Genomic DNA, 27,845 nt, shown 5'->3' with positions numbered 1-27,845 from the left:
ATCTGCAAAATAGTACTTCTTCCACTTAGCGACTTGACAAGGTCACTGATGAATCGGTTGTAAAAGTGATCTGTAAATGGTAAAGTAAGTCAAAGATTCTAGGTAGGTACAGTTAATGATTACTTTTTTCCACATGTCTTCAATCGTTCAATAAGTAGTAGGATAGAAACTCCTTAAGGACCTGGACCAAGGGTCCTACCACATTTTTATAGCCCAACATGCTCAGCACATTGATGGTGCTAGTAGAGACGGCACCATTATTAAACAAAGGAGAGAATGTTTCCGAGGGATCAGCATTTTGCAAAATTGTAGGAGGACACGCAAAGAAGTTCACTATGCAGTTGCTGTCCTCAAGGAGGTGGGACCCCAGACCCACCATCAGAGAGCAATGAACAGTGAGTAAGGGTTTGCCCAACCTTAAGAAACAGCGCACTGCAGTGACAGCTCCTCACTCCAGTGACGTCATTCTCCCCAGAGACAGAACTGGAAGCAGTGGAGATACTCAGCATAGTACCTGGCACATAGTAAGCCCTCAACAATTTTTGATTAAAATTAATGCACTTCAGGGGCGCCTGGGTGGCGCAGTCGGTTAAGCGTCCGACTTCAGCCAGGTCACGATCTCGCGGTCCGTGAGTTCGAGCCCCGCGTCGGGCTCTGGGCTGATGGCTCAGAGCCTGGAGCCTGTTTCCGATTCTGTGTCTCCCTCTCTCTCTGCCCCTCCCCCGTTCATGCTCTGTCTCTCTCTGTCCCCAAAAAAATAAATAAACGTTGAAAAAAAATAAATAAATAAAATAAAATTAATGCACTTCATAATTTTGGAGATCAGAGCTTTCTTTCAGACTGAATTTCTCTAGATTTTTTTCCTATTCAGCTCTCAGTTTCTTCTCACTTCAGTAAGTGCTTCACATACATGGGATAATAGTGGAGGAAAGGCATAGATGAATGGGGGGCCCTGGACAAAGCAGTCACTCATGTCCACTGTTTTCACATAGCTTATTCAGAAAGGCCAATAGGTCAAGGTGCCTGGGTGGCTCCGTCGGTTGAGCATCTGACTTCAGCTCAGGTCATGATCCGGCAGTTGGTGAGTTCGAGCCCCACATCAGGCTCTGTGCTAACAGCTCAGGGCCTAGAGCCTGCTTCAGATTCTGTGTTTCCTCCTCTCTCTGCCCCTCCCATGCTCATACTCTGTCTCTCTCTGTCTCTCAATAATAATAAATAAACGTTAAAAAAAATTTTTTTAAAAAGGCCAATAGATCAATTCTTTTGCAACATAACCTAGTTAAACTACCTGATAAATTTTAAAAATTTAAATGGCAAGACTTAATAGCTTATTGTTTTATTAAGTATCTAATTCTCTTTTCAAAACACCATGAAGGCAGTTTGGTCTGATTTGAGCCAAATATACATTTTTAACAGGTACCAAGTTTATAATTTTACTTTATGTTTCAGTTTTTCTTCTTGCAATGACTTGGTGACTAATACTTTTACCCCAGTTTCCTTTGCTTTATCTTTGTTTCTTCAATTATTTATTTAATACCACTGTATTGTGTGCATTTTTGTAAGATGCCTCAAATCCCTTCTGAACTAAGTCCATGTGTAAATAAATAAATAAGGCGTTGGCAGCTAATTAGAAAAATTTTAATGGAAAAATCCTCTTTAATTTTTAATGGACTTCAATGAAAATTGTTTTCATGGGTAGAATTTATAAGTTTGTATGATTGCTTTGTGGGAGGTCTATGGCACACAGAACTACTAATTAACTTTTCTTGTTATGTACTTCCCTGTGTGTATGCACACATTACCTAAAGAGTTGTGGTGACCCACGTTGCCTCTGCAGAGATTGAGTTAAGCATTCTTATGGCTTCTCTGTGTCTGGGAACATGAAAGAATCTGTTGAAAGACCTCCAAAGGCCAGTAGGTTTCAGAGGACAAGTTCTCAATTTCCACCCTGCAGGTTATTGTAACCTTTGCAGTGTGTGTGGTCATTAGGTGGGGCTGGGGGAGGGACCAGCAGTAGGAAAGAAAGAAAAATAAGAATTCCTGGGAAGGAAGCATCCCTCCTCTGTATCCTGACACCATGCCCTCAGCAAAAGTGACTTCGAGACCAACCAGTCTTAATGGAAAGGTTGAAAATCAGCTGAGTGGTCCTTATGCTGAACCTAATATATAAAGAGATCAATACCATCACCGGTAACCAGTCATCTCTGGCCTCTTGCTCCACATCTATCTACTTAACACTGTCTGACATACTGCCTTAGGCTACAAGTACTTACTGCTCTGTCCCTAGTGACTGGCTCCTGGGAGAAAGTCACCAGTTTTGTGGCAAATGAATGAACAGAGAAATAGATGAGTGGATAGTTGGATGGATAGACAGATAATGGGTGGTCTTCACAGATAACCCTGTACCAGAAACTGGTGATGTCATATCATCCAGAAGATACAGTGGAAGGAGCTGTTTAAGGAGTAAACACATGTCTGATGTACTTTTTGCTTCCTGGTAGGTCCTGGATAGCATTTACTTCAGCCGGAGGTTCCATGTGCGCTGTGTGGCAAAGGCTGTGGACAAGGTGGGCCATGTGGGGACCCCCTTAAGGAGCAACATTGTTACCATTGGGACAGACAGTGCAATCTGCCACACCCCAGTGGTAGCTGGGACAGCCAGAGGCTTCCAGGCTCAGTCCTTCATCGCAACCTTGAAATACTTGGACGTCAAGCACAAGGAACATCCGAACAGGTCAGGCAGGTGGTGCCTTCCACAATGAGAGGGCTATCCTTTTATGTGTTTTCTGGGTGAGACAGATGAATGAGTGATGTTCTGCAAACAAGAATAGTGGAGGGACGCCCAGATGGCTCAGCCGGTTAAGTGTCCAACTTCGGCTCAGGTCATGATCTCGCTGTTTGTGAGTTTGAGCCCCACATGGCACTCTCTGCTGTCAGCACAGAGCCTGCTTCAGGCTCTGTCCCTCTCTCTCTCTCTTTCTCTCTCTCTCTCTCTCTCTGTGTCTCTCAAAAATGAATAAAAACATTTTTAAAAAATATATTAAAAAAAGAAGAGTGGTGATAAAAGCTTCAGAAAAAATTCTTCAGAGGCTCCCGAAAACTGGCCCCTTGCTGTCTTCTTAGCCTCATGTCCCTCACCTTGTCATCCTCACCTGCCAGTCCACCCACAGAGAACCAAACTGAAACCAAATTGCCAGGGCTTCCAACCAGCAATTCTCCCAGCCCCCTTCCACTCAATGTAGTTAAATCCTACTGTCCTCCTCCACCTACCTCATGACATCCTTTGCAAGAACCATCATCTTCCCCAATTTAATTTGGAAGCTCCCCCTTAGAGCTCCACTGGCACCCATGCCATCCATACCTCTTTCAGAGCATTATCACCCTTCATTCTCTGTCTGTCCCCACAGTAGACGGAGAGGGCACTGACCTTCTTTTTTTTTTTTTTTTTTTTTTTTTTTGGTCCCTTCTGGCTGGGACAGTGCTTCTTGGCGCCTAAGAGACTCTTGCTAAATATCTAGTGAACAGAGTAATAATACTGTGTAAACTCAAAGTCACTGGGCACGTGTGCTTTTATTTTTTCCTGTGCTACCATGAGTTTGATGGAAATGGATACTTTCAGTTTTGCCTAGCAAAAAAAGAATTCATGCATATTATACATATTCATTAAACCTTGTGGTATTTATGTAGGTGCCTTTATGAGCAACTAAGTTCAGAGAAAGGGGTTCATTTGCATGGAGAAAAAAACAGATTTAAATATGGAGCCAAGAATATGCAAATTCTTTCTTTTTTCCAACCGAATAAGATTTACTTTTGTTGAAAAGCAGTAGCAGGAGTGCCCAGAGCACTACTGACCCCTTCCCAGCAAAAGAGACATCATGTTCATATTGCAAGGTAGCGATTCCTCTTAAAAATGTCTCTTGGGTTTTTGTTCCAAGAGACAAGCTGTAAAAAGTCAAAGGCACCCTCAATCAACATGCTGAAAATTTAAACTTGTACAATGAAAATAACACAGCCCATAACTACAGTTCTGTTCTTTCACAGTCTTAACCAATATTTATTAAGCTCGTGTTTTAGTTAGGATTTTATACTACATGCTCTGGAGAAACAAAAGACGTGAAGGAAATGATCCTTGTCCTCACTGTGGAGAGGCAAGATAAACAGAGTCCGAAAGCATACAAGACATAGCAGCCAATATGAATAAGTTACAGACTTCCTGGCGCAAAGGCACCTATGTGCTGAGAAGTGATGAGGGGAGGGGTGCCTGGGTGCCTCAGTCAGTTAACAGCTCAGGTCATGATCTCGTGGTTTGTGACTTCAAGCCCCACATCAGGCTCTTTGCACTGACAGTGTGGAGCCTGCCTGGGATTCAACCTCTTCCCCTCTCTGTCTGCCCCTCTCTCAAAGTAAATAAATAAACTTTAAAAAAGGAAAAAATGTAGATGAGGGGAGAGCACGCTGCAAACAGAGGCCAGTTAGGGCCGCCCTTGTTGCTGGAACTTGAAGGGAGAGAGGGGAGAAAAGTCTCTTTTGGCTGGGGGGGGACAGTAGCAATAGTGGGGTATAACTATTTGTAAGATATTTTCCTGGGTAGGGATATCTACCTTGAAGTATAAAGAGCTCAGTGAGGTCTTTTGGCACAAATACTTTAAAAAATATAAGTGTCCCAGACACTCACTGTGACAGAGAAGAGGAACAGCACCTCTATCAGTCATTCTGCTGTAGCACACAAGGAAACAAAGCTTCCATTTAAAGCAAAAGGAAGCTTTAAAGTCATTTGTGGTTGTGATATTATCTTTTCTTGTATATATAAAAAACAAAACAAAACAAAAAAACACCTGTGATTCTTGATTGCTATCAGTCCTGAGTCTGGAGGATTTCTTGATGGGGGAGCTGGGGCGGGGGTGGAGAACAACCCCACACATATATCATACCCTCGTGTTCCTACACGGAAAGCTTCAAGAAAAAAAAAGGGTAAATTCACTGGTGAAGACAGGTTGAGTTATGAGAAAGAAATGTACCATATTAACTGCTTATAGCATGCACCTAAACACTACCTCCGCCCTTTTTTCCCTTAGAATCCACATTTCCGTGCAGATCCCGCACCAGGATGGAATGCTGCCCCTTATCTCCACCATGCCGCTGCACAACTTGCATTTTCTATTATCTGAGTCCATCTACAGACACCAGCACGTCTGCTCCAATCTCGTCACCACCCGTGACCTGAGAGGCATCTCAGGTGGGGGCTTTCCCATTCCAGCCCAGCACAGTGGTCCTTAGAGATAGAGCGAGGCGAACTCTGCTTTCGTGTCTCCCAGTCCTCAAAGTCTGCATGTTTAGTGGATTTCCTTCCTAGCAGGCAACCAAACATAGGCAGCTCAGACAGTGAAGTGAATAGGGAAAAACAAGGACTTTGGAACCAAGCTGATTTAGGTTCGAATCCCTAATTCTACTACCTATACAACTAAACAGAAATAGCAGAACTTCCCCAAACCACTGTTTGCTTATCTATGACATGAGGAAAACAATTGCTACCAATCAGGGTAAGGATTTAATCTGTTGATGGTTTTTAAAGCACCTGCCATGGTAAATGTTCGTTCTTTCCCTGCCCCACTGTTGAGCATGTTTGGATCTGTGCCCTGAAATCCCCTTATTGCAGCATCTTTAGAAAGCTAAAGTGCAGATGTCACATGTTATAGGATGGGCTCCCGGAGCAGGAGCTGAGATGGAATGTGGGGGTGCAAGATGTTCATTGGGGATCAGCATCTGTGAAGAGGAAGGAGAGGACGCAGAATTGGGCAGAGGGAGAAGTCAGACTGCAGTGCAGCCCTCCAGAAGCCCCCACCGCTTCAGGAACTCTTCCTACTTCCAGCCCCAGCTGACAGCCCTCTCTGAGGCACCTCAGTCACTGGATGCCAGAGCCCCCACAGGGGTGGCCGCAGGAGCCGCTGTGCCACTGACACAAACCTGAAGGAGCTAAAACCCCGGTGGCACATTCCGGTGTCTACCATAGCAGACATTTTACTCTACAAAGGATCGTGTCCATTTCCATTTACCTTAGCGAGTGTGCATTAAATGCGTGTTTCCTCCCTTGACAACCGATGAATTGTTTACCAGTATTTTAGAAGATAGAGAAGCATTCATATGCTCTTTCATATTCATTAAGCATCATTTAGGTAGTGATGGTCTTTACACGGTAGAAATTAGTTGAGTATGAATTATTCGCAAGTCACTGAGCTACACATGAAAGTCTAACCGGTTCACCTGTGCAGCCACTGAAAGAAACATACACTGTTTATAGGCTGAAAGTTTGTACCTCTTCCCACTTAAACACAAGTAAATTCAACACATGATAATTGAGATCCTACTCCTTTCAGGGCAGAGGACCAGGTGCTGGTGTCAAACATCCTAAGACGTTTCAGACATTCTAAGACTCTTTCAGAATATTATATTTGCTTTTAGTACTATAAAAAATTTGAATCTTGATATTCTAAAATTGTATCTGTGTTTAGCTCTCTACTGCATAAAGGTCTTCCTTAATTTAGAACACTTTGGTTGCTTGGCAGCATTTGATCCAATAATTTTTGCCCGTAGCAGGGAGGTTTAGTCAAGCATCATTAGCAAGCTATTTACTCATTAGCACAAAATTAAGATTTTTTTTTCCTAAGAGCTCAGAAACCATAGCAGGGGAGGAGGTAGTCAGATGTTTGTCTGTTGGCTTTACATAAAAGCTGTTTTTAAAAAATCAGTCTTAAAAAATAACAATTCATCAACAAATCATCCGTGTAGTAAATCTGTTTCTTCAAGGGTTGATTGCAAAGCTTCAGTATGTATTCTTTTCCAAGACACACAGGGCCACTGAGCTCTGGCTCCATTTATGGTACTCTTTGCTCATCTTTTCTTCTGGGGTTCATGCAGCCTCTTAGAGGAGTCTATGAACTCAGTCACAGGTAACCCCCTAGCAACAGGTACTCTAGCTCCCCTCCCCTTCTCATGCAGTGTGTATTGGGAACCCTGGGTTCTCCATTAATGGTCTCTGATGGAAGGTAAGCTATCTCAGTCTCTCAAGGACACATCCCTTCTCCCCACGCAGCTCCTGGGCAGCCAACGAGGGGCATGTCAACAGACTGACTTCTTGTTCCTTGTTCCTCCCTCCCCCACAGAGGCAGGGTTCCTGGACGATAAGGTCTATGACAGCACAGCCCTGGGGCCTGGCTATGACCGCCCCTTCCAATTTGACCCCAGCGTCCGGGAGCCCAAGACCATCCAGCTCTACAAACACCTGAACCTGAAGAGCTGCGTCTGGACCTTTGATGCCTATTATGACATGACTGAGTTAATTGATGTCTGTGGGGGGTCTGTAACTGCCGACTTCCAGGTGGGTCCTTCAGGGGCTTATCCAAAGGCTGCAAGCACCTGGGTGCCATATGAAATTTTGTTTCTTCCTGAAGCACTTCTGTTAGCATGTTGCATCTGGTGCCCAGCCCCAGAACTGGGATAACCAAAGGAGTCTTTAGAAGTCCCTCAAGTGAGACCTTAGCAGCATGATGGCTAGAGAGAACCCTCGGAAGTCTTCTAAATCAATTAACTGGAAAATTAATGTGGAAAATGTTAAAATGAATTTGGAAAAACATTACTGTCTGGCACAGCCATTAACATAAAAATCTAATATTTGCTTCTCTAGATATATATATAATATATAATACATATATATCCATCCCCCTGGGTATATTTTGGAAGCCAAAAGGATTGACATTTGATGGTAAGGTTATTACAAAGTAGATGTTTTCTTTTCCGCACATGGGGAAATAAGTCAAAGTAAGGTGTACCTTTCCAGAAGACAGGGAAAACATAATGCTTTTTAAGCATGATGGAGGGAGAATTATGTAAAACACTTGGATTTCATTCCTAGTCCAAATCTGTGCCAAACTGACAACCCTTGCAAAAATGGACACATTCTTAATCGTTGTGAAACATTAGTGACAAAAGAAAATTTTAGCAAGAAGCCATAGTCATAGGAGGGCAGTTATATCAAAGAAATGCATCCTCATGGGAAATATGAATCTAAAGCAGATTCTACCTAATTATCAGCAGTTATCTCAATGAACTAAAAATTAACGTTTGTTCTTCATTTCAAATCGGTTTAATCACACTGAAAGAGGGACTTCTGGAGGCACTGAGAGTAATCATTTTGAGGACGTGCCTTTGATTAAAATTTGGTTTATTTTGCACTATCTCTGTTTGGTTAGCTCTCATTTTATATACACTACTGCCCTCTACTGAGTGGAAAATTAAAGCATTCTTAAGTTATCTGTTTCTGCAGTTACATGACCTATATTCACCTTCGAAATGCAAAACTAAGTGATTGGTTTCTCCTGACCTCTCAAAAATTAGTATTCTATGTTCTCCGTGTTTTTACTTTAATCATATTTTTGTATATTTTTGTTCAGAATATGCCTAAAAATCTCAAAGGCTAAGATTTCTTGTTATAAATGCCCCACTTCTTGAACCAACACAGAATATATGCACAGAAGTACTTCATTGCAGTCCGTTTCTTTAAAAATAGTTAAAACAGCTGGTGTATGGTAGAAAGAATGTAGACCAAGCCCTAGTTATAACCAAGCCCTAGTTCATCTATTTTCTTGTCGTAACTTCTCTGAATCTCATCTGAAATTGTAACCGATCATCTCAACAGGGGAAAGAACTTAGCACATTGCAGGTATATAGTAAATATTTGTCAAGGTTTGGATTTTTTTTTTAAGGATTAGTAAGTAATGTCATGAGGGATAAAGGATAGAAAACAGAGAGGGAAAATTAATTTTTTCAATCAGCTAAAGAATTATTGAGGTTCTAATATCAATAATTTTAGCAAAGCCTGTATATTAAAGGGACAGAATATGGTGTAAGGTCCAGATAAAGTCTAGAAATTTCCTGAGGAAAACAGATTAAGCCATTTCAAAAGATAATTTTTTATGGAATTAGCAGTCTTTTGAAAAACTTGTAATCAAATTTTAAATCCTGACAACATTGAATATGAAAAAATATTCTAGAAAAATAAAATTTTTGTGTCCCAAAGATTGATTAAACACTTGGCTCTTTTCCTAAATTGACCATGGAAACACTTTACATTGTGCTTGAAAACAAAAGAAAAATCTAAGTTCCGTAGGGGATTATAGGATTCTACCAATGATAAAAATAAAATTTTTTCAAACTAAGCTTTTTTGTTATAAAAGAAATATGTGTTTATGGAGGAAAATATAAAATGAATAAACCAACTCTCCCATTCATACACATGTACATGCAGTTAGCTTCTCCATGAAAGCTTCCGTTTATATTTTGTTATCTTTCCATCCAGTTTTTGTTCACTGCATAGTTAAATAAAAATGTTTGAGCCAAGTTAATAGCAGTAACAGGAATTCCCTTAGAAGAAATATTCTCTTGGAAGTATGATGCGTTGCCTTTTCAAAAGTATTTCCGTGAGGTATTGTAGGAGATGGGAAATTGCCCAAACATACACATCTCTGAACTGTGTGTTGGAAAGTTTCCTAGATATGATATCCAAATCCCATGACCTCATTTCCTGTTGCCAGAGATGTGAATAGACTTGGGCATCTTCCCAATTAGGGCTGATTCAGGCTCTCCTATAGGCCACTGGAAAATGTGGTCAGTGAGGGACTATGTACTGATCCATTGGGAATAACTGTGTGCCTTTAAAATCTTGTCCAAGGCAACTGAACAGTGGAGGCACATCTCCTTCTCAGTCTTCAGAAATGTTTTTGTTCAAGTGTCACCCCCTCAGAAAAGCCCTCCCGGATCACCCTATAGAAGGAAGCATCCTGGACACTTCCTATCCCTTTCTTTATTTTTAAAATTTATGTATGTCTACTAGACTATAGGTTCCATAACGGCAGTGATTTGGGCTTTTTCCACTGCTGAGGAAGAAGCTTGGTCTGGTGCCTACGTGCCCAGCACGGTTGTGGGTACTTGGTTATAATTACTGACTGCAGAAGTAACTAAATGAGTGAGGTAAAAATTGAACTGAGATGTATGCCTTTTCATCCCAGGGAGGAAATAACCCTCTGTGTGCACACCTTTTGCTTGGCAGGTGAGAGACTCTGCTCAGTCGTTCCTGACCGTGCACGTGCCTCTCTATGTGTCCTACATCTATGTGACAGCCCCCAGGGGCTGGGCTTCTTTGGAGCACCACACTGAGATGGAGTTTTCCTTCTTCTATGACACTGTTCTCTGGAGAACAGGTATACCCATTTACATCTTAACTACTCCTGCCTTATGCTTAAGTAAGACTAAAAGAAAATAATGAGTAGTTCCTTTTAATAAGAGCTCCATTCTTCATCCCGTTGTCCTATATACAGTCCAAGTGGGCTGCTACTCTAGACCAAATGAATAAAGTGAGCCAGGTTGTTCTTGATATATTTTTCCATTTCAATGCATCTGATTCGAAGACGCTTTTGCTCCTTAAATGCCTTGAATTACACCATTTATAACTAGGAGCAAATGAACATGGTTATACTCCAGAAGGATACCCCTAAACCCCTAATGGACCGTATAGGACCCATCTGTCACCTGCCATCCTCTACTCTGGGTGTGAATTGAGTTTTTCCATCCCTGTAGGCCCTCTAGTATCAGCATTCATGGACATGGTTATTTTCAGGAACCACAGCCCCTCAGCTAAGAGTTCACACCTTACCCTTATCTCCCCCAAGCCACCTTTTCCTGCTGCTATCACACGATACCCCAAAATTATCTCCCCTTCTGCTGCTCCCATTCTCCCTCACCTGTAAATCTCTACAGGTGATTTACTCGACCTGGCACAGAGATACTAACCAGCTACAGGAGTTTTCTTTAGATAGGACCTCATCTCTAGTAATGGAAAGTACAGTCCTTTCTTCTGTTCAGTGCTTTCAACTCAAATCATTTGTCTTATATTTCTCATAGGAAAATAACTTCAGCAAGTTTTCACACTCTGGGTCAGATCATTTCTTGAGATTTGGGGTTCTTTTTAAATGTTATTTTCCCCATCCTTTGGTCGTCCTTTTGTTTTGATTCATACTGGACTCATTGGACATCATGATTGTAGTTACTCTTATTAAAGCCACAGTTCACTCATGTCATACCATATATGGCTGGCCTTCTACATGCTAATCTTTAATCCTCCATGGATTTAATATTAAATGTAGCCACCAGGACATGGTTTATGGTTCTGTCGAGTCATGAAAGGTGTCCTTGTAAGAGCGCCTTGGTGGCTCAGTTGGTTAAACAACTGACTCTTGATCTCTGCTCAGCTCATGATCTCATGGTTCCTGAGTTTGAGTCCCATATCTGGCTCTGTGCTGACAGCGCGGAGCCTGCTTGGGATTCTGTCTCTCCCTCTCTCTGCGCCTTCCCTGCTCACACACTCTTTCTCTCTCTCTCAAAATAAATACATAAACTTAAAACAAAAAAAGGTGTCCCCATAAGGAAAAGCAAACAGTATGAAGCAGATGCACTATAACCGCATGCTGCTGTCAAGTTGATAGAAGTTTAAAGGCCAGTTGTTTTGAGCCATGGGCTGGGGCCCTGACTCTGGTCCAGGTGGCATTTTCAGGTATGAAGAGACTATGTCAAAGAGAATGGAACTATAACAACAACAACAACAACAACAACAACAACAACAACGGAATGAACTGTCATACAGTTTTAATTGGCAAATGTGTCTAAATAGATTCTACATTGCTATGAATATGTACATTTTTCTTACATTCAAATGACTGTGCAGCTCTTACTTAGAGGTGTCTCTGGGACAGCTCACATATAGGATACTATGTGGGAGATCTCCATGCCCTAACTTGGATGTTTTATGTATGATTGCCTGCCTAGGAATCCAGACAGATAGCGTGCTGTCTGCAAGGCTTCAGATAATAAGAATCTATATCCGAGAAGATGGCCGTCTCGTCATTGAATTCAAGACCCATGCCAAATTCAGAGGTAATATCAGTGCAGTTTTTCCAGTTTTTTATTAAGAAACATTACAAACACAGACAAAAGGTAAAGGAATAGAATAATGAAAAACCAAGTCAACAATTGTTAACGGTTTGCTATGTGTGTATGCACCCATACCCATATTTATGTACCACATTTGAAAACAAGCTGCAGACTTCTTGTCAAGTTACTCTAGATACTTTAAAAGCCTCTCCTGAGAACAAAGACATTCTCTTACACATCACAAGAGTATCACTACATCAAGATATTTAAGATTGATCCAATAATAGCTAGTCTATATTCATATTTCCTTTCTTGTCCTACAAGTGTCTTTTCCATTTGTTTTTATATTGTTTTGTATTTATTTTATATCTGTTTATATAAAGGGAAAGTGGATCCAATCAATATCCACATACATTCTAGTTGTTATATTTTTTCAGTCTCTCAATCTACAAGTCTCTCTACTTTTATTTATTCATGACAATGGATGACTACAGTTTGAAGGAGTAGAAGTATCCTGCTGAATAACCTTTATGATGTTTAAAATTGTTTCCTTCCACCAAGGACTTGAGTGGCTTTAAGTGTAGTTTTTTAAAATCTGAATTTGATATTTCTATTTATAAACTACCAGGAACTTTCTGCCTCTAAGAAACATGTATTTTGGAATTGAAAGCTAAGTTTATTTGACATACATCATCCCATAAAGACCCCTATTATTATGAATATACTTGGCATCATTTCTACAAGGTACATTTGTGTTGTTTATAAGTATATATGACCATAATTACCATCATGAGTAGGATGATAGACTGGGGCGAGATGCCATGCTGTCCAGCCAGAGTGAAATACATTCTAAAGGGTTAGAAGGTAGGTATAACTGTCATTGTTTGATAAAAGTATATTCATTCAGTACTAAGGCTTTAGTAGGGGATTCACCTCAAGTACTATAAAACTCACAAATAAGTATGTGTGTCTCCCCTTGAAATAGGACAGTTTGTGATGGAGCATCACACCCTCCCTGATGTGAAATCATTCATACTGACTCCAGACCATCTAGGAGGAATTGAATTTGACCTGCAGCTACTATGGAGTGCTCAGACTTTTGATTCTCCGTATCAGCTCTGGAGAGCCACAAGCTCTTATAACAGGTGAATACAGGATGGGGGTGTTCAAGGGTAGATCTAAAATGGTCTCAGTCTCTTTCAGGAGCTTGGGAAATAGGGCTTCCCCCCACACCAAAGGTTGGATTTCTATTACAAGGTGGGGGGGGGGATAGAAATAACCCTCCAACATGGGCCACCTGGGTGGCTCAGTTGGTTAAGTGTCTGACTTCAGCTCAGGTCATGATCTCACGGTTTATGAATTTGAACCTCCCATTGGGCTCTGTGCTGACAGCACAGAGCCTGGAGCCTGCTTCAGATTCTGTGTCTCCCTCTCTCTCTGCCCTTCCCCACTCGCACTCTGTCCCTCTCTCTCTCAAAAATAAACAAACATTAAAAAAAATTTTTTTTAAAGAAATAACCCTCCAAAAATAGAAAGAAACAAATTAAGTCAGATCAGCATCTGCTATAAACCAGGAAGTGGTTACCCTTATTATAAGGACAAGACCAAGAAGGCTGCATATAATTTCTACTCACATCCTATAGCTAGAATTTTATTGCATGACACACCTGCCTGCAAGGGAAGCTGGGAAATTAAAATCATAGTATAATAAAGAAATTTCAGTCACCACAACCCATTCAAAATCCAGGATCTCTGACTATCAGGTCTAGATGTCACCCTTATGTCCAGTGTTCTATAAAATAAATAATAAGATTTATCTCTCTCCCACACCCAAGATACAGGTGGAATAGGAATTGGTTAAATACAGGAAAACATCTTTTGTAAAGGGGAAGAATAGGAGAAACATAATTAAAACTATTATAAAAAACTATCCATAAAAAAGATAATGAGGCAACTGGGAGTCTGTCGTGAATATTATTATCCGTATTTTATAGATCATGAAATTAAGATCTATAAACAAGATGAAATTCTTGTTCCATCTTTATAGTTAAGAAGTGGCAGATTATCTTAAGAATCATTTTCAAAAAGATGTCATTAACTGTGAAATTTTGGTCTTCTATCAGGTATTTTTTTAAATAATGATTCCTTTGAAATCAATATATAATAATCTTCAAAGGCTGTGCTTTCCCCAAGCTCATGAGATTATGCACACACTTTGTCCTAATTTATAGACATGGAAACTGTCCTCTTTAAATCCTCTGCTAACTCCCCACTGCCTACTGGATGAAGTCCAAATTCTTTATTCAGAGCCCACACCCTCCCTTCTGCCTCATCTCAAACTCAACCTCCCAACCACATTAAATATCTCATCAACCCCTGAACCCACCAACCCAACTACACTTCCATTCCCTCTGCCTTTGCAGACCTTGAACTCTTCTGAGCCCCAGCTCAAATACTCTCAAATACTGACCCCTCTGTGACATCTTTGCCGACTCTCCATCCAGTGCTAGAAGATCCTCCTCCCATTCCCTCTTTGTTCCATTTTATACCATAACACAGTTCATTATATTAAATGCTCTAAGTAGAATCCTATTTTCCACTAGCTGGTGAGCTCCCCAAGGGTAAAGGCATACCTGATTGATCTTGAATCCCCAGAGCTACAGGTTTTACCGCATGGTAGGTCCTGAATAAACATCCTTTAAGAGTTTAAGTTTGAGGTAAGGAGACAAAAATATATGGATAAATGGCAAAGTATGGAACACCAGCATTCTGTGCAATGTGCACTGTAAGAGGTAAGGAACACTGAGACTATAGCGGTTCAGGGAGGGTTAGGGAGCTGTACAAATCTTCCTGGAGGAGGGTCACAGCTCGTGCTCCATGTTGCAATATGAGTAATGTCTAATTTTTTGAAAGGAGAGGAGAGGAACTTTAGAATTAAAGACCTGCATCTGGGGCTGTGTTTGGTATATACACAGGGATGGTGAGGAAATGGACCTAAATCATATTTAGGGATGGGAAAAGTAGGACTGTGGGTTTGGGAGGCCATGAAATCCTGCATTCATTTGTTCAACAAATATTTATTGAGCATTTGCTGTGTTTTGCAGAAGGTTCTAGGCGCTTGGATACATCAGTGAACAATTTAAAGATCGTTGCACACAGCACTTACAGTAAAGTAAGAAGACATTAAAAGGTCGATAAATAAGTATAGTAGAGCATGTCAGAAGGTGGGGAGTACTATGGAAAAATAAAAGATTTAGAGCAGGGTAAGGGGAATCAGGATGGGGAAGGAGACACTGTAATTTTAATTAAGATCTTCAAAGTAGCCCCCATCAAGAATGTACACTTGAACAAATATGTGAAGGAGATGAGGGAATTCGCTATGCAGATTATCAGGGAAAGAAGTTTCTGGCAGAGTTCCTGAATTGACAGCATTTCTAGCATCTTGGGGAATAGCAAGGAGGCTGGTGTGGCTGGACTGGAGTGAGCAAGGAGAAGGATGATAGGCAGTAAGGTCAAAAATGTAAAGGGGATGGGGTAGGGCCACCATGTGGAGCCTTGTAGACCAGTGCATGGATTTTGACTTTTACCCCAGTGCATTGGGAGCCACGGCAGGGTTTGGGCAGAGGGGCAACATGATCTGTCCTGTTTGAAAGCAAGGGTCAGGCATGGTCAGTTCTGCCTAAGCATTTCTATTAATTATGGGTTAGTATTCACATTATACATGTCAATTTTCATGTAATTCAAATATGGTGTATAAAGTCTAAGCTTGGAGGAAGATAGGGATCACGTAGGAAAACTGCAGACACATAGACTGTCAGACAGGAAGGGGCTTAGAAACCAAGCCCTGTAAGTTTGTGTGGCATGTGAAAAGTCATACAGTCATACAGAGGCAATGCCAAGCCAGGTTTAGACTGTCTCACAGTTTGTAGCTTGTGCCATTCCACTACAATGACCCAGGACGTGTCACAAAACTCCTGTTTATTTATTTCTTTGCTATCAGTTTATGAATAAATAGATGAATACACAAGAAATGGTCAAAAAAGAAACACAGCAAACGCGAGAACTGTCACAGATCGCTCACAGTAGTTAGAATTAAGACTCCTAGCCCTGCACTCTTCATTCAGGGGATGGCAGCCTCCCAAGACTCCTTGAAGAATCTTCCTGAAGTCTCTGGCTGCCTGGCTGTCTTCCAGACAACCTGCCAGGGCTGGGGCTGCTACTCCATGACAAGTGAAGGAAATGAAGTAGGTGAGGGTACAAACGTTCCATGTTCTTGGTGTCATAACCTTCAGAATTCTGTGATCCACCACATATAGGGAAAATGGCAGCCCTCGGTCTCCTGTGGGAAGAGAGATTTTTCTTCAGCTCCACAAAGGGCTGAGCCTCTAGAGTTTGGGAGAGGAGCCTGGAAACTGAGTGCTGCGCTAAGGGGGGCGGGGGCATTCTCTGGAGAGGGGTGTCCTTTAACCCTGAGGCATTTGCCACCACTTCTGTCAGAGCAGCAGCTGCTGTGTTCACATCTTAATAAGTAACATCTTTAGCAGTTGAGCATGTGTTGAACAGGGTGTCCGTCAACTAGAAGTGGCAAACAAATTGTCAAACAAGTTTCGTGGAAATCTGAAGGAGGTGGCCGGTTCTGTTTTATCTTCACTGGGCCTTTTAGGTTTTTACAAACAATACGCCTTTCTCAGCTTTTCTCAGGAAAAGGACTTGAATAGGATAAAGGAAAATAGCACCATTTAACACCTCTGGATAATACCCTGATGGTTAAAACAATCCATGACGGATTTCTGAAAATTGTGTTTGCAGGCTCGTAAAGGTTGTGGATGCCGGGCACAAATGCCATCTGAAAAGTCAGTGTGTTTCTGGGTAAGTAAATAATCTATAAAATGTCCCCTCTAACCACAGTCTGCTCTGTGTGTTTCCAGGAAGGACTACTCGGGGGAGTACACCATCCACCTGATTCCATGCACTGTGCAGCCCACACAGCCATGGGTTGATCCAGGGGAGAAGCCTTTGGCCTGCACTGCACATGCCCCAGAAAGGTAGGGAACTGCAGGAGATCTTCACTGTTTGTAAATCCACCTCCTCGCTAAAATGTATTTGTGTCTGCAAAGTCCGTTCTCGCGGTGCCTTCACGGTCATTCATGGACATGCAGAGTGGCAAATTGTTGAGTCACTGGACACGCACATTCCCGGCTCAGGTCGAGCAAGGCCTTCTTGTTGCAGCTTTTGTGCTAGAAACAAGTATCCTTTCCGTGGCTACATAGTGCCACGGTTTTCAAATTTGTGTGCTTTTTCTTGGTGATTTCACGGTTTGTAACAGCTCCCAAGCGTAGTGCGGAAGTGCTATGTGGTGTTTCTAAGTACAGGTAGGCTGTGATGTGCCTCGGGGAAAGTCGGATAGGCTTCACTGGGCATAGGTTTGTCAGTTCCACGTTAACAAATGAACAACATATTAAATAAGGTATTCTAAGCAGAAACATGCATAAAACAGTGTTTGGTATTGGTCGGTCAATCAAAATGTTGTGACCAGAGGCTGCAGGGACTCTACCCTCTATTTCCCCTAAGAGCAGTGATTCAGTATTCACTAATTCAGTGTTCACTGTGACTTTATAGAACATACTTACCACAAATAACGAGAATCAACTACACGTCAGCCTGTACTCACCTCAGACCTGAGACTGTCTGCATTGTGCCATGTATTCACTCATTCAACCAGTATTAACTCGGCTTTTATCATGTGCTTGGCTCTGGTCCAGCCTGGAGATTATAGCAGAGGACTAAAAGTAACCTCTGCTCTCAGACAGTGGATAGTCGAGTGCCATTTTCCCAGGAGCAGAGCAAAGTGAAGAGAAAACATTGCTGAGAGATGATGCTGAAGACAGGATCTGACATTATCATAAAGAGAAGATAATTTGGAATGTGACGTTCAGATTAAGAAACTGAGAATTGGGCATTGGATTTGGTGATTCAGAAGTCGTTGATGATCTTGACAAAGGGCAGGGTCAGTGGAGTGAGGGGTTAAAGTCTGGTTGGAGTGGGCTTAAGAGATGGCAATGAGAAAGTAGAGACAACAGGGGTAAACTGTGTCTAAGGTGTTTTATTATAAAGGACATCAGCAGAAAGGGACAGTAGCTAGAAACAAAGTCAAAGGAGGTCTTATTTGTGTTTTAGAGTAGAAAATATTTCAGGATATTTGTATTCTGGTGAAAGTAACCCAGTTGGTCTATTAGGTGAAATTTAATGTTGCAGCCGAACAAGGGAAAATCTGCAGAGCCAAACCCTTGAATAGGGTGGGGATAGGTCCGGGATGAGAGGGGAAGGGCTGACCTTTGCTAAAAGCACAGAATGTTTATTCACAGAGAGAGGAAGGCATGCAGGTGTGTGTGGATATAGGCGAGGGGAAAATTGGTAGAATGGGAGGGCAGGGATGAAAAAGTAGAATCTGATTAAATCCGTTTTCTCCATAAAATGAGAAACCAAGCATGGGATGGAAGTGAGGAACACTGAGGTTTGAGAAGAGAGGAGGAAGTGAGGCAGCCATCTTAGAGAGTGGGAAAGTGTGCTGTCTATACAGATGGCAGCAGATCAGGCTGTGCTGAGAGCCTGTTGAGTGATTGTTAAATTGCCATGTCATTGACAATAAGATAAACTGCATATTTATGGTACGTCCAACTGATAAATTTTTACAACACCCATGAAACCATCAGAACTAAGATAGTGAATATATCCATTTCCTTCGAAGTTTCCTCATGCCCCTTGGTCATCCCTCCCACCGCAGCCCAGCCCACCCCTTTGTCCAGGCATCCACTGATCTGCTTTCTGTCACTACAGATTAGTTTGCATTTTCTAGAAATTTATATAAATGGCATCATACAGTATGCATTCTTCTTCTCTGGCTTTTTTCACACAGTGCGATTATTTTCATGCATTCCTGTTGTGTATTATCAGTAGTTTGTTCCTGTAATTGCCGAATTGTAGTCCATGGTGTGGATATACTACAATTTGTTTATCGGCTCATCAGTTGGTGGGCATTTGGGGTGTTTCCAGTTGATGGCTATGATAAATAAAGCTGCTATGAATGTATATACACAGACCTTTACATAGACATATGCTTTCAGTTTTCTTGTGTAAATACTTAGGAATGGAATGGCTGGATCATATGAGGAATATATGCTTAACTTTTTTTTTGGAATTTTTTTTTTAATTTTTTTTTTTCAACGTTTATTTATTTTTGGGACAGAGAGAGACAGAGCATGAACGGGGGAGGGGCAGAGAGAGAGGGAGACACAGAATCAGAAACAGGCTCCGGGCTCTGAGCCATCAGCCCAGAGCCCGATGCGGGGCTCGAACTCACGGACCGCGAGATCGTGACCTGGCTGAAGTCGGACGCTTAACTGACTGCGCCACCCAGGCGCCCCTGGAATTTTTAAAAAATGTTTATGTATTTTTGAGAGAGAAAGCATAAGTGGGGGAGGGGCAGAGAGCGAGGGAGACACAAATTCTGAAGCAGGCTCCAGGCTCCAAGATGTCAGCACACAGCCTGATGTGGGGTTTGAACCCACCAACTGTGAGATCATGACCTGAGCCAAAGTCAGCAGCTTAACCGACTGAGCCACCCAGGCACCCCCTGCATGCTTAACTTTTTAAGAAACTGCTAAACTGTTTTCTGAAGTGTTTGTAATATGTAACATTGTGTGTACATTCCCACCATGAGTGTGTCAGTGATCCAGTTTCTCAGTATGCTGGGAAAAGTGGTCAGGGAGGTTCTACGTGACTGGAGAATGAATGAACAGGGTAGTAGCAGGGGTGAGCTGGGAAGTTAGGAGGTGGTAGTTAGAGAGTGAGGTGCTGGACAATGAGATTCTTGGAGGTGGTGCATAGTAGGACCATGAAGCATAGGTGGCTGTGGTTGGGGGGGAGAACAAGCTCTTTGAGGTGAAGATATTAAGAAACTGAGGGGTTAAGGCATTAGATGATTCATCCATGTGGATGTTGAAATCATCAAGATTAATGGTAGGAACACCACAGTCAGCTAAATGGGGGAGGGAAAGTGACCAGGAAAATAGTGGTTGGCTGAAATAAGGAAGAACAAGGACAAATAATCTGGTAAGATATAATGGAGATTTCTATTCATGTATTAAAATTTTTAAATTATGGATATTATCTTATTTATTTATTTATTTATTTGTTCATTTATTTAATGTTTATTTATTTTTGAGAGAAAGAGCACAAGTGGGGGAGGGGCACAGAGGAGGTGGGGGACAGAGGACCTGAAGCAGGTTCTGCACTGACAGCGGCGAGGCTGATGGGGGGCTCGAACTCATGAACCGTGAAATCATGACCTGTGTCGAAGTCAGACACTTAACCAACTGAGCTGCCCAGGTGCCCAAATAGGAATATCATTTTATATAGTCAGAAGACCATATATAGTATACATATAATACCTCAAGAAACAGAATATTACCTAAAATGAATTGCAATTACAATAAATGAGTATCTCTTAGGCTGTGCTACTCATGATAAAATGAGTACTAACAACTACCGGTGATATGAAAGATCATGTATGGAGTGCAGACTATGCGGGAGACTCTGTACTAGGCTCTGAAGAGTTAATTCTTACCACTGTGGCCCCCCAGAAAATTGGCACTGTTCTTTCCATTTTATAACCAGTGAAAGTTGGAGTAAAGAAAAAAAAGAAATAGAACATTACCAGTACTTTTTTTTTTTAAAGTTTATTTATTTATTTTGAGAGAGAGAGTGCGAGCATGAGTGGGGGAGGGGCAGAGAGAAAGCGAGACAGAGGATCTTAAGCAGGTTCTACGCTGTGAGCATGGAGCCCAACATGGGCCTCAAAGCCATGAAACATGAGATCATGACCTGAGCCAAAACTAATTGTTGGATGCTCAACTGACTGAGCCCCCCAGGTGCCCCACCAGTACCTTTTAAATACCCTTAGTGCCCTTTCCACTTGCTCTCTCTTCCACCTTTTGGCCAAGATAACCAAACTAGACTGATGTTTGTATTTATCATTCCTTGTTTTGGTTTATGGTTTACCTCCTTTTTACTTCTGCATGGTTTTGCATGTGTTTTTTTTGAGCGATATAAAAATGTCCTACTGCACAAATTCTCTCTGCAACTTTTCTTTTTTGCTCAGTGAATCATTTCCTGATTCATAAGTATATCAACATTTGTGTTGATTCATGTAGCTGTAGTGTGGTTTTCACTGCCTTAAGGTATTCATTGTGGGAATATTCCACAATTTATTTGACCATTCTATTTGACTTACAATTCCATATTCTATTAGGAGGAATACTCTATTTGTCTCTGAGTGTACGTGTGTAAGAAGAGTTTCTCCAGGGTAGGTCCTGGATTTTTTTTTTTAAGAGGAGAGAGGTTTGAAAATGGCAAAAGGCAGCAAAGAAAGCACCAACCCATTTCCATCCACTGGTGTGTGTGGATGTGGGAGGCCACAGAGGGAAGAGTGTTGTTGAGTCAGTATTCTAAGGCTTCAGAGTTGGAAATCTTTGCCTTGCATCAGGGAGATCGTTACTTGTGGGGTCCTTGTTATTCCCAGGGTGACTTTCCATAGGGCATAACCTGGCTTTTGATCACCTCTGTGGCTCCATACAGATGCAGTAGAACCATAACACAACAAATAATCAAGACTGACTCAGGGAATTCAGACCTAATTCAAAAGAATTGTGTCTCACGTGATGCCTGTTTTTGTGAGGTCTGTAATACCGTCTAACCTTATAAATCCTCATCATCTTCATCATCTCAAATCCATCATTTGTTCTATTTAATCAGTCAATACTTATTGAGTGTCTTAGGTGTCAGGCGCTATGTGGAGTCTGGTAACACCCAGTATTAACAAGAAAAACCTGTTTCCCTGAGTCAGCTAAATGAGCTGCCGTGCAACTAATGGTGACATCAAAGTTGTTGAAGCAGGGTCAGCCCTGGCTTGTATGGGTTGCCTCCACACTCCAAGTTCCTCCTATACCCCAACCCTCTCAAATCTACCCACTGGAGCACTTTCCATTAAAAGTAAGGAATGGTCAGATGGACTCTTGGAAGCATAAAGCATTGAAATTATCAGTCATGCATCATTCTTTAACAAATGTATGTGTCAGAAGCTTGGCTTTCATTGAAGATATGACAACGAGCAGATAGATATGGGCTGTGATGCTAGTGGAACCCGTAATGGGTGAGGTGGACTTTGATCAGATGTACATTTAAAGTCACATTTAAATAAAATATCAAACCATGATAAGTACTTGGAAAGAAAAGTGCACAGTGTGATGAGAACAAATGATAAGGGGTCTGACCAAGCCTGGAAGGGAGGAGAAAGAGCGTGAGCTTCCTAGAGACAGGGGTGTTTGAGTTGAGATCTGGAGGATAACTAGGAGTTAATTCGGCAAAGAAAGGCAGACCGAGGAGGAGTGTTCCAGCAGAATGTGCAGCAAGATCAAAGTCAGGAAACTTTAAATGCATTATCACTAATCTCAGGTGGACCCTCAGAGCTTCCCAGCAGGAAACAACGGTCCCCTAACCAATGGCTTCACTCTCCCATTCTTCTCAACTATTTTACTCCTTCTCCTGCCCACTCAGATGGCTGTATCTCCCCGGTCCTCACCCTCAGCTGATTATTTTGTGTCCTATTTCATGGAGGAAACAGAAGAAACCAGAAGAGAACTCACCCAAGCTCCTACTGTCCTATCTGCTGACCTGCATCTCCACATGCACACCCGTCGGAATGCAGGAACAGCCCTGGCTCCTGCTCACAGCCAGCGGCTCCACTTGTGCACTGGAACCCAAATCCTCTCTACTTTATAAAGAGGATCTTATAAAGGAGCAGTTCTCTCTATGAATCATTCCAATCAGCATTGAAAACGTAACTTTTCCCATCTCTAACAAATAAAAGTCCCTTCTTGACCCCGTTTCACCCTCCCCACCCATTTTTCTCCTTCCTTGTACGTTAAGCTGTCCCTTACAAGTTGCCTAGATTCACAATTTCCGGTTTGTCACCTTCCATTCTCTCTGGAGCCTGCTGCAGTGAGGCTTCTGCTCTCATCCCTTAACCCAGCTTGATCTTATCAAGGTCACCAGTGACTGTGTCTTACTAGAACCAGGGGTTAAGTCTTATCTTGATTTTTGTGATGGCTTCACAACATGTAACAGTTGTTCAGTCTCCTCCTTGAGACGCTTTCTTCACTCAGCTGGACTGTCATGCTCTGTAGGTTTTCCTTCTACCCCACTGGCTTTTCCTCACCATCTGCTCTGCTGGTTCCTTCTCTTTTCTATTGTTTTTGAATTTGAGTGCCCTAAGTGTCATGTCTGACCTGTCTCTTCTCTGTTTTCTTCTTTTTTTTTTTTCTTTCCAAGATTTTATTTTAATTCAAGTGAGTTAACATATAGTGTAGTATTGGTCTCAGGAGTAGAGTTCAGTGATTCATCACTTACGTACAACCAAATGCTTATCACAAGTGCCCTCCTTAATAACCCTCACCCATTTGGCCCATCCCCCACCTATTTCCCCTTCAGCAACCCTCAGTTTGTTTTCTATAGTTAAGAGTCTCTTAGAGTTTGCCTCTCTCTGTTTTTATCTTATTTTTCCTTCCCTTCCTCTATGTTCATCTCTTATTCTTCTTAAATTCCACATATGAGTGAAATCGTATGTTCTCTGACTTATTTTGCTTAGCATAATACTCTCTAGCTCCATCCACATTGCTGCAAATGGCAAAATTTCATTCTTTTGATGGCTGTGTAATATTCCATCGTGTATAGACATCTTCTTTTAAATTTTTTTTTTTCAACGTTTATTTATTTTTGGGACAGAGAGAGACAGAGCATGAACGGGGGAGGGGCAGAGAGAGAGGGAGACACAGAATCGGAAACAGGCTCCAGGCTCTGAGCCATCAGCCCAGAGCCCGACGCGGGGCTCGAACTCCCGGACCGCGAGATCGTGACCTGGCTGAAGTCGGACGCTTAACCGACTGCGCCACCCAGGCGCCCCTAGACATCTTCTTTATCCACTGATCAATTGATAGACATTTGGGCTTTTTCTATAATTTGGCTATTGTTGATAGTGCTGCTAAATACATTGGGGTGCGTGTGCCCCTTGAAGTCAGTATTTTTGTATCCTTTGGCTAAATACCTCGTAGTGCAGTTGCTGAGTCATAGGGTAGTTCTATCTTTAACTTTCTGAGGAATCACTGTACTCCCCTTCTCGGTTTTCATGTGGTGGTTTCATTCATTCATTCTTAAGGTTTTAAATGCAAAGGAGCACCTTCAGCCCAGGGCTTACCTCTCAGATCCAGACTTGTGCATCAGATTGACTGCTCAGCATCTCCACCTGGCTCTCTCATAGGCCTCCCAAGTTGAACATGCCTGTCGCTTAATCCCTTATCTTTCTCCACCAAATCTAGTCCTCCCACAGTTTTCCCATCTCAGGTAAGGATACCTCTAACCTCCTAGTTTTCCTCTCACTGAGGCCTTCCATGCCCTCCACATTTAAAAGTTCCAGCTTAACTTCTTCTTAGCATTCCTTTTCTGTGCCTAGTGTTTCTCTTCATCACCTGCTTCCTTCTAATGTACTATATGTTTTTGAACTTACTTTATTAACTGTCTTCCTATTGGAATGTAATGTCCCCGAGGGCATATATTTTTCTACTTTGTTCACAGATGGATTCCCATTACTAGAACAATGTCTATCTTATAATAAAAGCACAGTGAATATTTGTTGAACAGTGAGTCCCAAGGCAGTGGAAATTTGGAGTAGAGAACACGTCAAGAGACCTAAAGAAAGCCAGTCTGGCTGGAGGAGCCCTTACCTGCCAAAGGCTGAGAAGAAAAGAGCAGATTTAAAAGACCAAGAAAGAAGGCCAGGGAGGTTAAAGTAAGGAGTGAGGCAAGAGAGTATTGTCTAGAAATGTCTTAAAGAGTGGGACAAAGGATAAATAAGTTTGGATCTAATTGAAAAAGTCAAAGTCTCAGAGTATGAAGATCTGAGACAGAGAAGTCTAAGCAGAGCACCATGGTAGTGAGTCCTTTAGCAATCAAAGAGCAACCTTGGGGACCTTCAGAATGAAAGCGCCAGGAAAAGCAGAGAGTACAAAACAGTTCTAAAGATGAATTCGATTATTTCTGCTCAAAAGAGCAGATTAACCTCATAATGACCCAAACTAATAAAGTTCCTCTCCGACACACATCTCTTTATTCAGTGATCATTTAGCACCTGCAACAAAGCTCTGTTCACAAACCTAAGAAGGGTAGGAAGGGAGGGCAGCTCGAAGTTTACAAAGTTGACCCTGCTCTCAAGGAGCTCTTGTTTCTCCCACATTTAGATTCCTGATCCCCATTGCATTCCAGCAGACCAACCGCCCTGTACCAGTTGTGTACTCGCTCAATACTGAATTTCAGCTCTGCAATAATGAGAAGGTATTCCTAATGGATCCCAATACATCTGATATGTCACTGGCAGAAATGGATTATAAAGGGGCCTTCTCAAAAGGTAAGTTGTTTCCTTCACCTACAAAAAGAGACTCTGATCAGACTTGAGATGCTTTAGGACAGGTTTCTGCTCATTAGCTTCCAGGCAACTCTCCCGTGAAGATTCCCCTGGGCTTGGCTTTAGGGCAGCCAAGGTTTAACCAAGGAACAGAACCACATCCTTCTTTCATGCTGTTTCAAAATAAGATTACATATGTGGTGCTATAATGATTGGCAGGGTGGTAGAATTGTGGGAAACACTGGTCTGAGTGGTAAGAAGACTGGAATTCCCAGCCTGATTCTAACACACTGTCTTGACTTTGGGTAAGTCTCTCTATCTCTCAATTACTCAGAGAAAGTACATAGCATGACCACTACTACGTACCAGCCTCAAGGTGTAAATGTCTACATCCTCTCCATCATGCTTTCTCTACTGGAAATGATTCCTGTGCTCCCTCCTCACCTCAAATGTGGTTTTCTTGATGTTTCCAAAGGTTGGCTCCTTCTTCTCTTCTCTACTTAAATATGAACCTCCTCAAAGAGGCCTTCCCTGACCACACCTGACAACTGAGCATAGGCCTCCATAGTTTTCACTTTCACGGAACGTTATTCATTTTTTATAGTACTTCTCACAATTTTTAATATTCTATAATACATATCACATATTTCTTTACTTATTTGTTGCCTAATTCTACCACTAGACTGTGAGTTCCATGATAATAGAGGTTGATCAAATATCAAATGTGCACACCATACCATCAGTGCCTAGGTGCTCAATAAACATTGATTGATTGAATAAAAGAATTAGTCAATTATCTGCCTTTCTTCTCTCAATTACCCCTTCTGCCTTTTTCTTACTTTTAATCTTCTCCTCATATCTGAGTTTTTTCTCTCACCCTATAAACACACTCAAGTTCTGCCTGTAAGAGAGAAAAAAGCATCCCTCAACCCTAACTCCCCTTCAAAGTTAAGGCTGTTTTATCCTTTTCTTTTCTCTGAGAAACTTCTTCAAAGAGTGAACATTCACTGTCTCTATGGCCCTTCTTCTCTGTCCATCTGTTGCAAGCTGGGTTTGTCCTACCACAGCTCAGACATCTCTTTTGTCAATGACACCAAATTAGTGGGTTTTCACACTTTTCCCTGTTGGGTTTCCTTTGCACCACCCTCCCTGACATCATCTTGCTTCTCTGACCACTTCTCACTCTCCCGCCCTGGGTCTTCATCCTCTGCCATATCCATGTTGCTGTTCCCAGGTCCCATTCTTGGTTCCTTCTGGCATCACTCCAGTGCTACCTCTGACCATCCCTATGGCTGGGCCCATCGCTTGGCTCTGAACTTCCTATCTACTACTTCACAGCCATTCCTTAAGAGTCGACCTTTTCCCTGATCTCTCCTGAACTTCATTTCCACATTTCCACATGGGGCTCTGGAACTACCAAAGTGCTTCAAATGAATGTCTTTCAGATGCCAGGAAGTGTCTATAACTGGACTTATCTTCCTCCAGACATAGTCCTGCCACATCCACTGCCACAGTGATTGCATCATACTCCAGGTGCCCAGGGCCAAAACCTCAGGATTGTCCTCCTGTCTATCATTAAGATCAGTGGAATCTGACTCCAAGACATTTCTTGAGTTTATCCCCTTGATTCACAGCTATATTATAGATACCTATCTCTCACAGAGCCCCCTTCCCAATCTCTGTGACTCTAGACCCTTTGTCTTTCCTCCATTCTCCATGTTTCTGAAGCCCCAGTGTGTTGATATTACACCCATGCTTAAAATCTTTCAGTGTTCCCTATTTCTTACACACCAAAGTCCAGCCTCCCCAGCATCCTTAGCCTATCATCCCAGGAGTGTCTCCTGCTAGAACCTGTGAACAGCCTCCTCTCTAGTCACACTGACCTACTCAGTGCCACATAGCAAATGCTCTGGACAAGCATTTGGAGTCAGACTGATTTGTGCTCAATTTCTTATCCCTGCCCTTGTCACAAATACAAAATCTTGGACACAGTATTTAAAATGTGGATAATAACTGGACCTATTTCTTGGACTCTTGGGAGGAATAAATAAGATAGTATAGGTAAAGAATGTGGTGCCATAGCAGGCACTAAGGAGACAGGAACTTTACTAGGACTCATGCCCTTCCAGCATTCAGTATTTTGTGCATGGACTTTCTTTTGCCTCAAACGCTCTCCCCAGTCTCCTACTTCAAATGTGCTGTCTGGCAAATGCCTACTCATGTTTTAGGATACTCATGTTTGTTTCCTCTTTAAATCTTTCTACACCTCTCCCCAGGCAGATTTCTGTGCTCGGCTATATGCTCACATAACATTATGTTCCTTCCTTTATTGTGGTTCATAACAGTACAGTAT

The 27,845-nt window shown here is 42.0% G+C and overlaps 1 protein-coding gene across 1 annotated transcript in view; it reads left to right on the top strand.

Moving 5' to 3' along the window:
* FRAS1 (Fraser extracellular matrix complex subunit 1) overlaps positions 1–27,845 on the top strand; it is a 431,004-nt gene that overhangs the window by 395,987 nt on the left and 7,172 nt on the right. Inside the window, exons 64-71 of the mRNA XM_045473641.1 lie at positions 2,502–2,734; positions 5,076–5,236; positions 7,161–7,375; positions 10,103–10,253; positions 11,875–11,982; positions 12,965–13,124; positions 16,908–17,024; positions 25,329–25,495. Coding sequence (XP_045329597.1) covers positions 2,502–2,734; positions 5,076–5,236; positions 7,161–7,375; positions 10,103–10,253; positions 11,875–11,982; positions 12,965–13,124; positions 16,908–17,024; positions 25,329–25,495 — 1,312 coding nt within the window. The remainder of the gene's footprint in view (positions 1–2,501; positions 2,735–5,075; positions 5,237–7,160; positions 7,376–10,102; positions 10,254–11,874; positions 11,983–12,964; positions 13,125–16,907; positions 17,025–25,328; positions 25,496–27,845) is intronic.

The sequence above is a fragment of the Leopardus geoffroyi genome, chromosome B1 (assembly GCF_018350155.1).
Source record: "Leopardus geoffroyi isolate Oge1 chromosome B1, O.geoffroyi_Oge1_pat1.0, whole genome shotgun sequence".
Taxonomy (NCBI): Eukaryota; Metazoa; Chordata; class Mammalia; order Carnivora; family Felidae; genus Leopardus; species Leopardus geoffroyi.
This window is presented reverse-complemented; position numbering and strand designations above follow the sequence as displayed.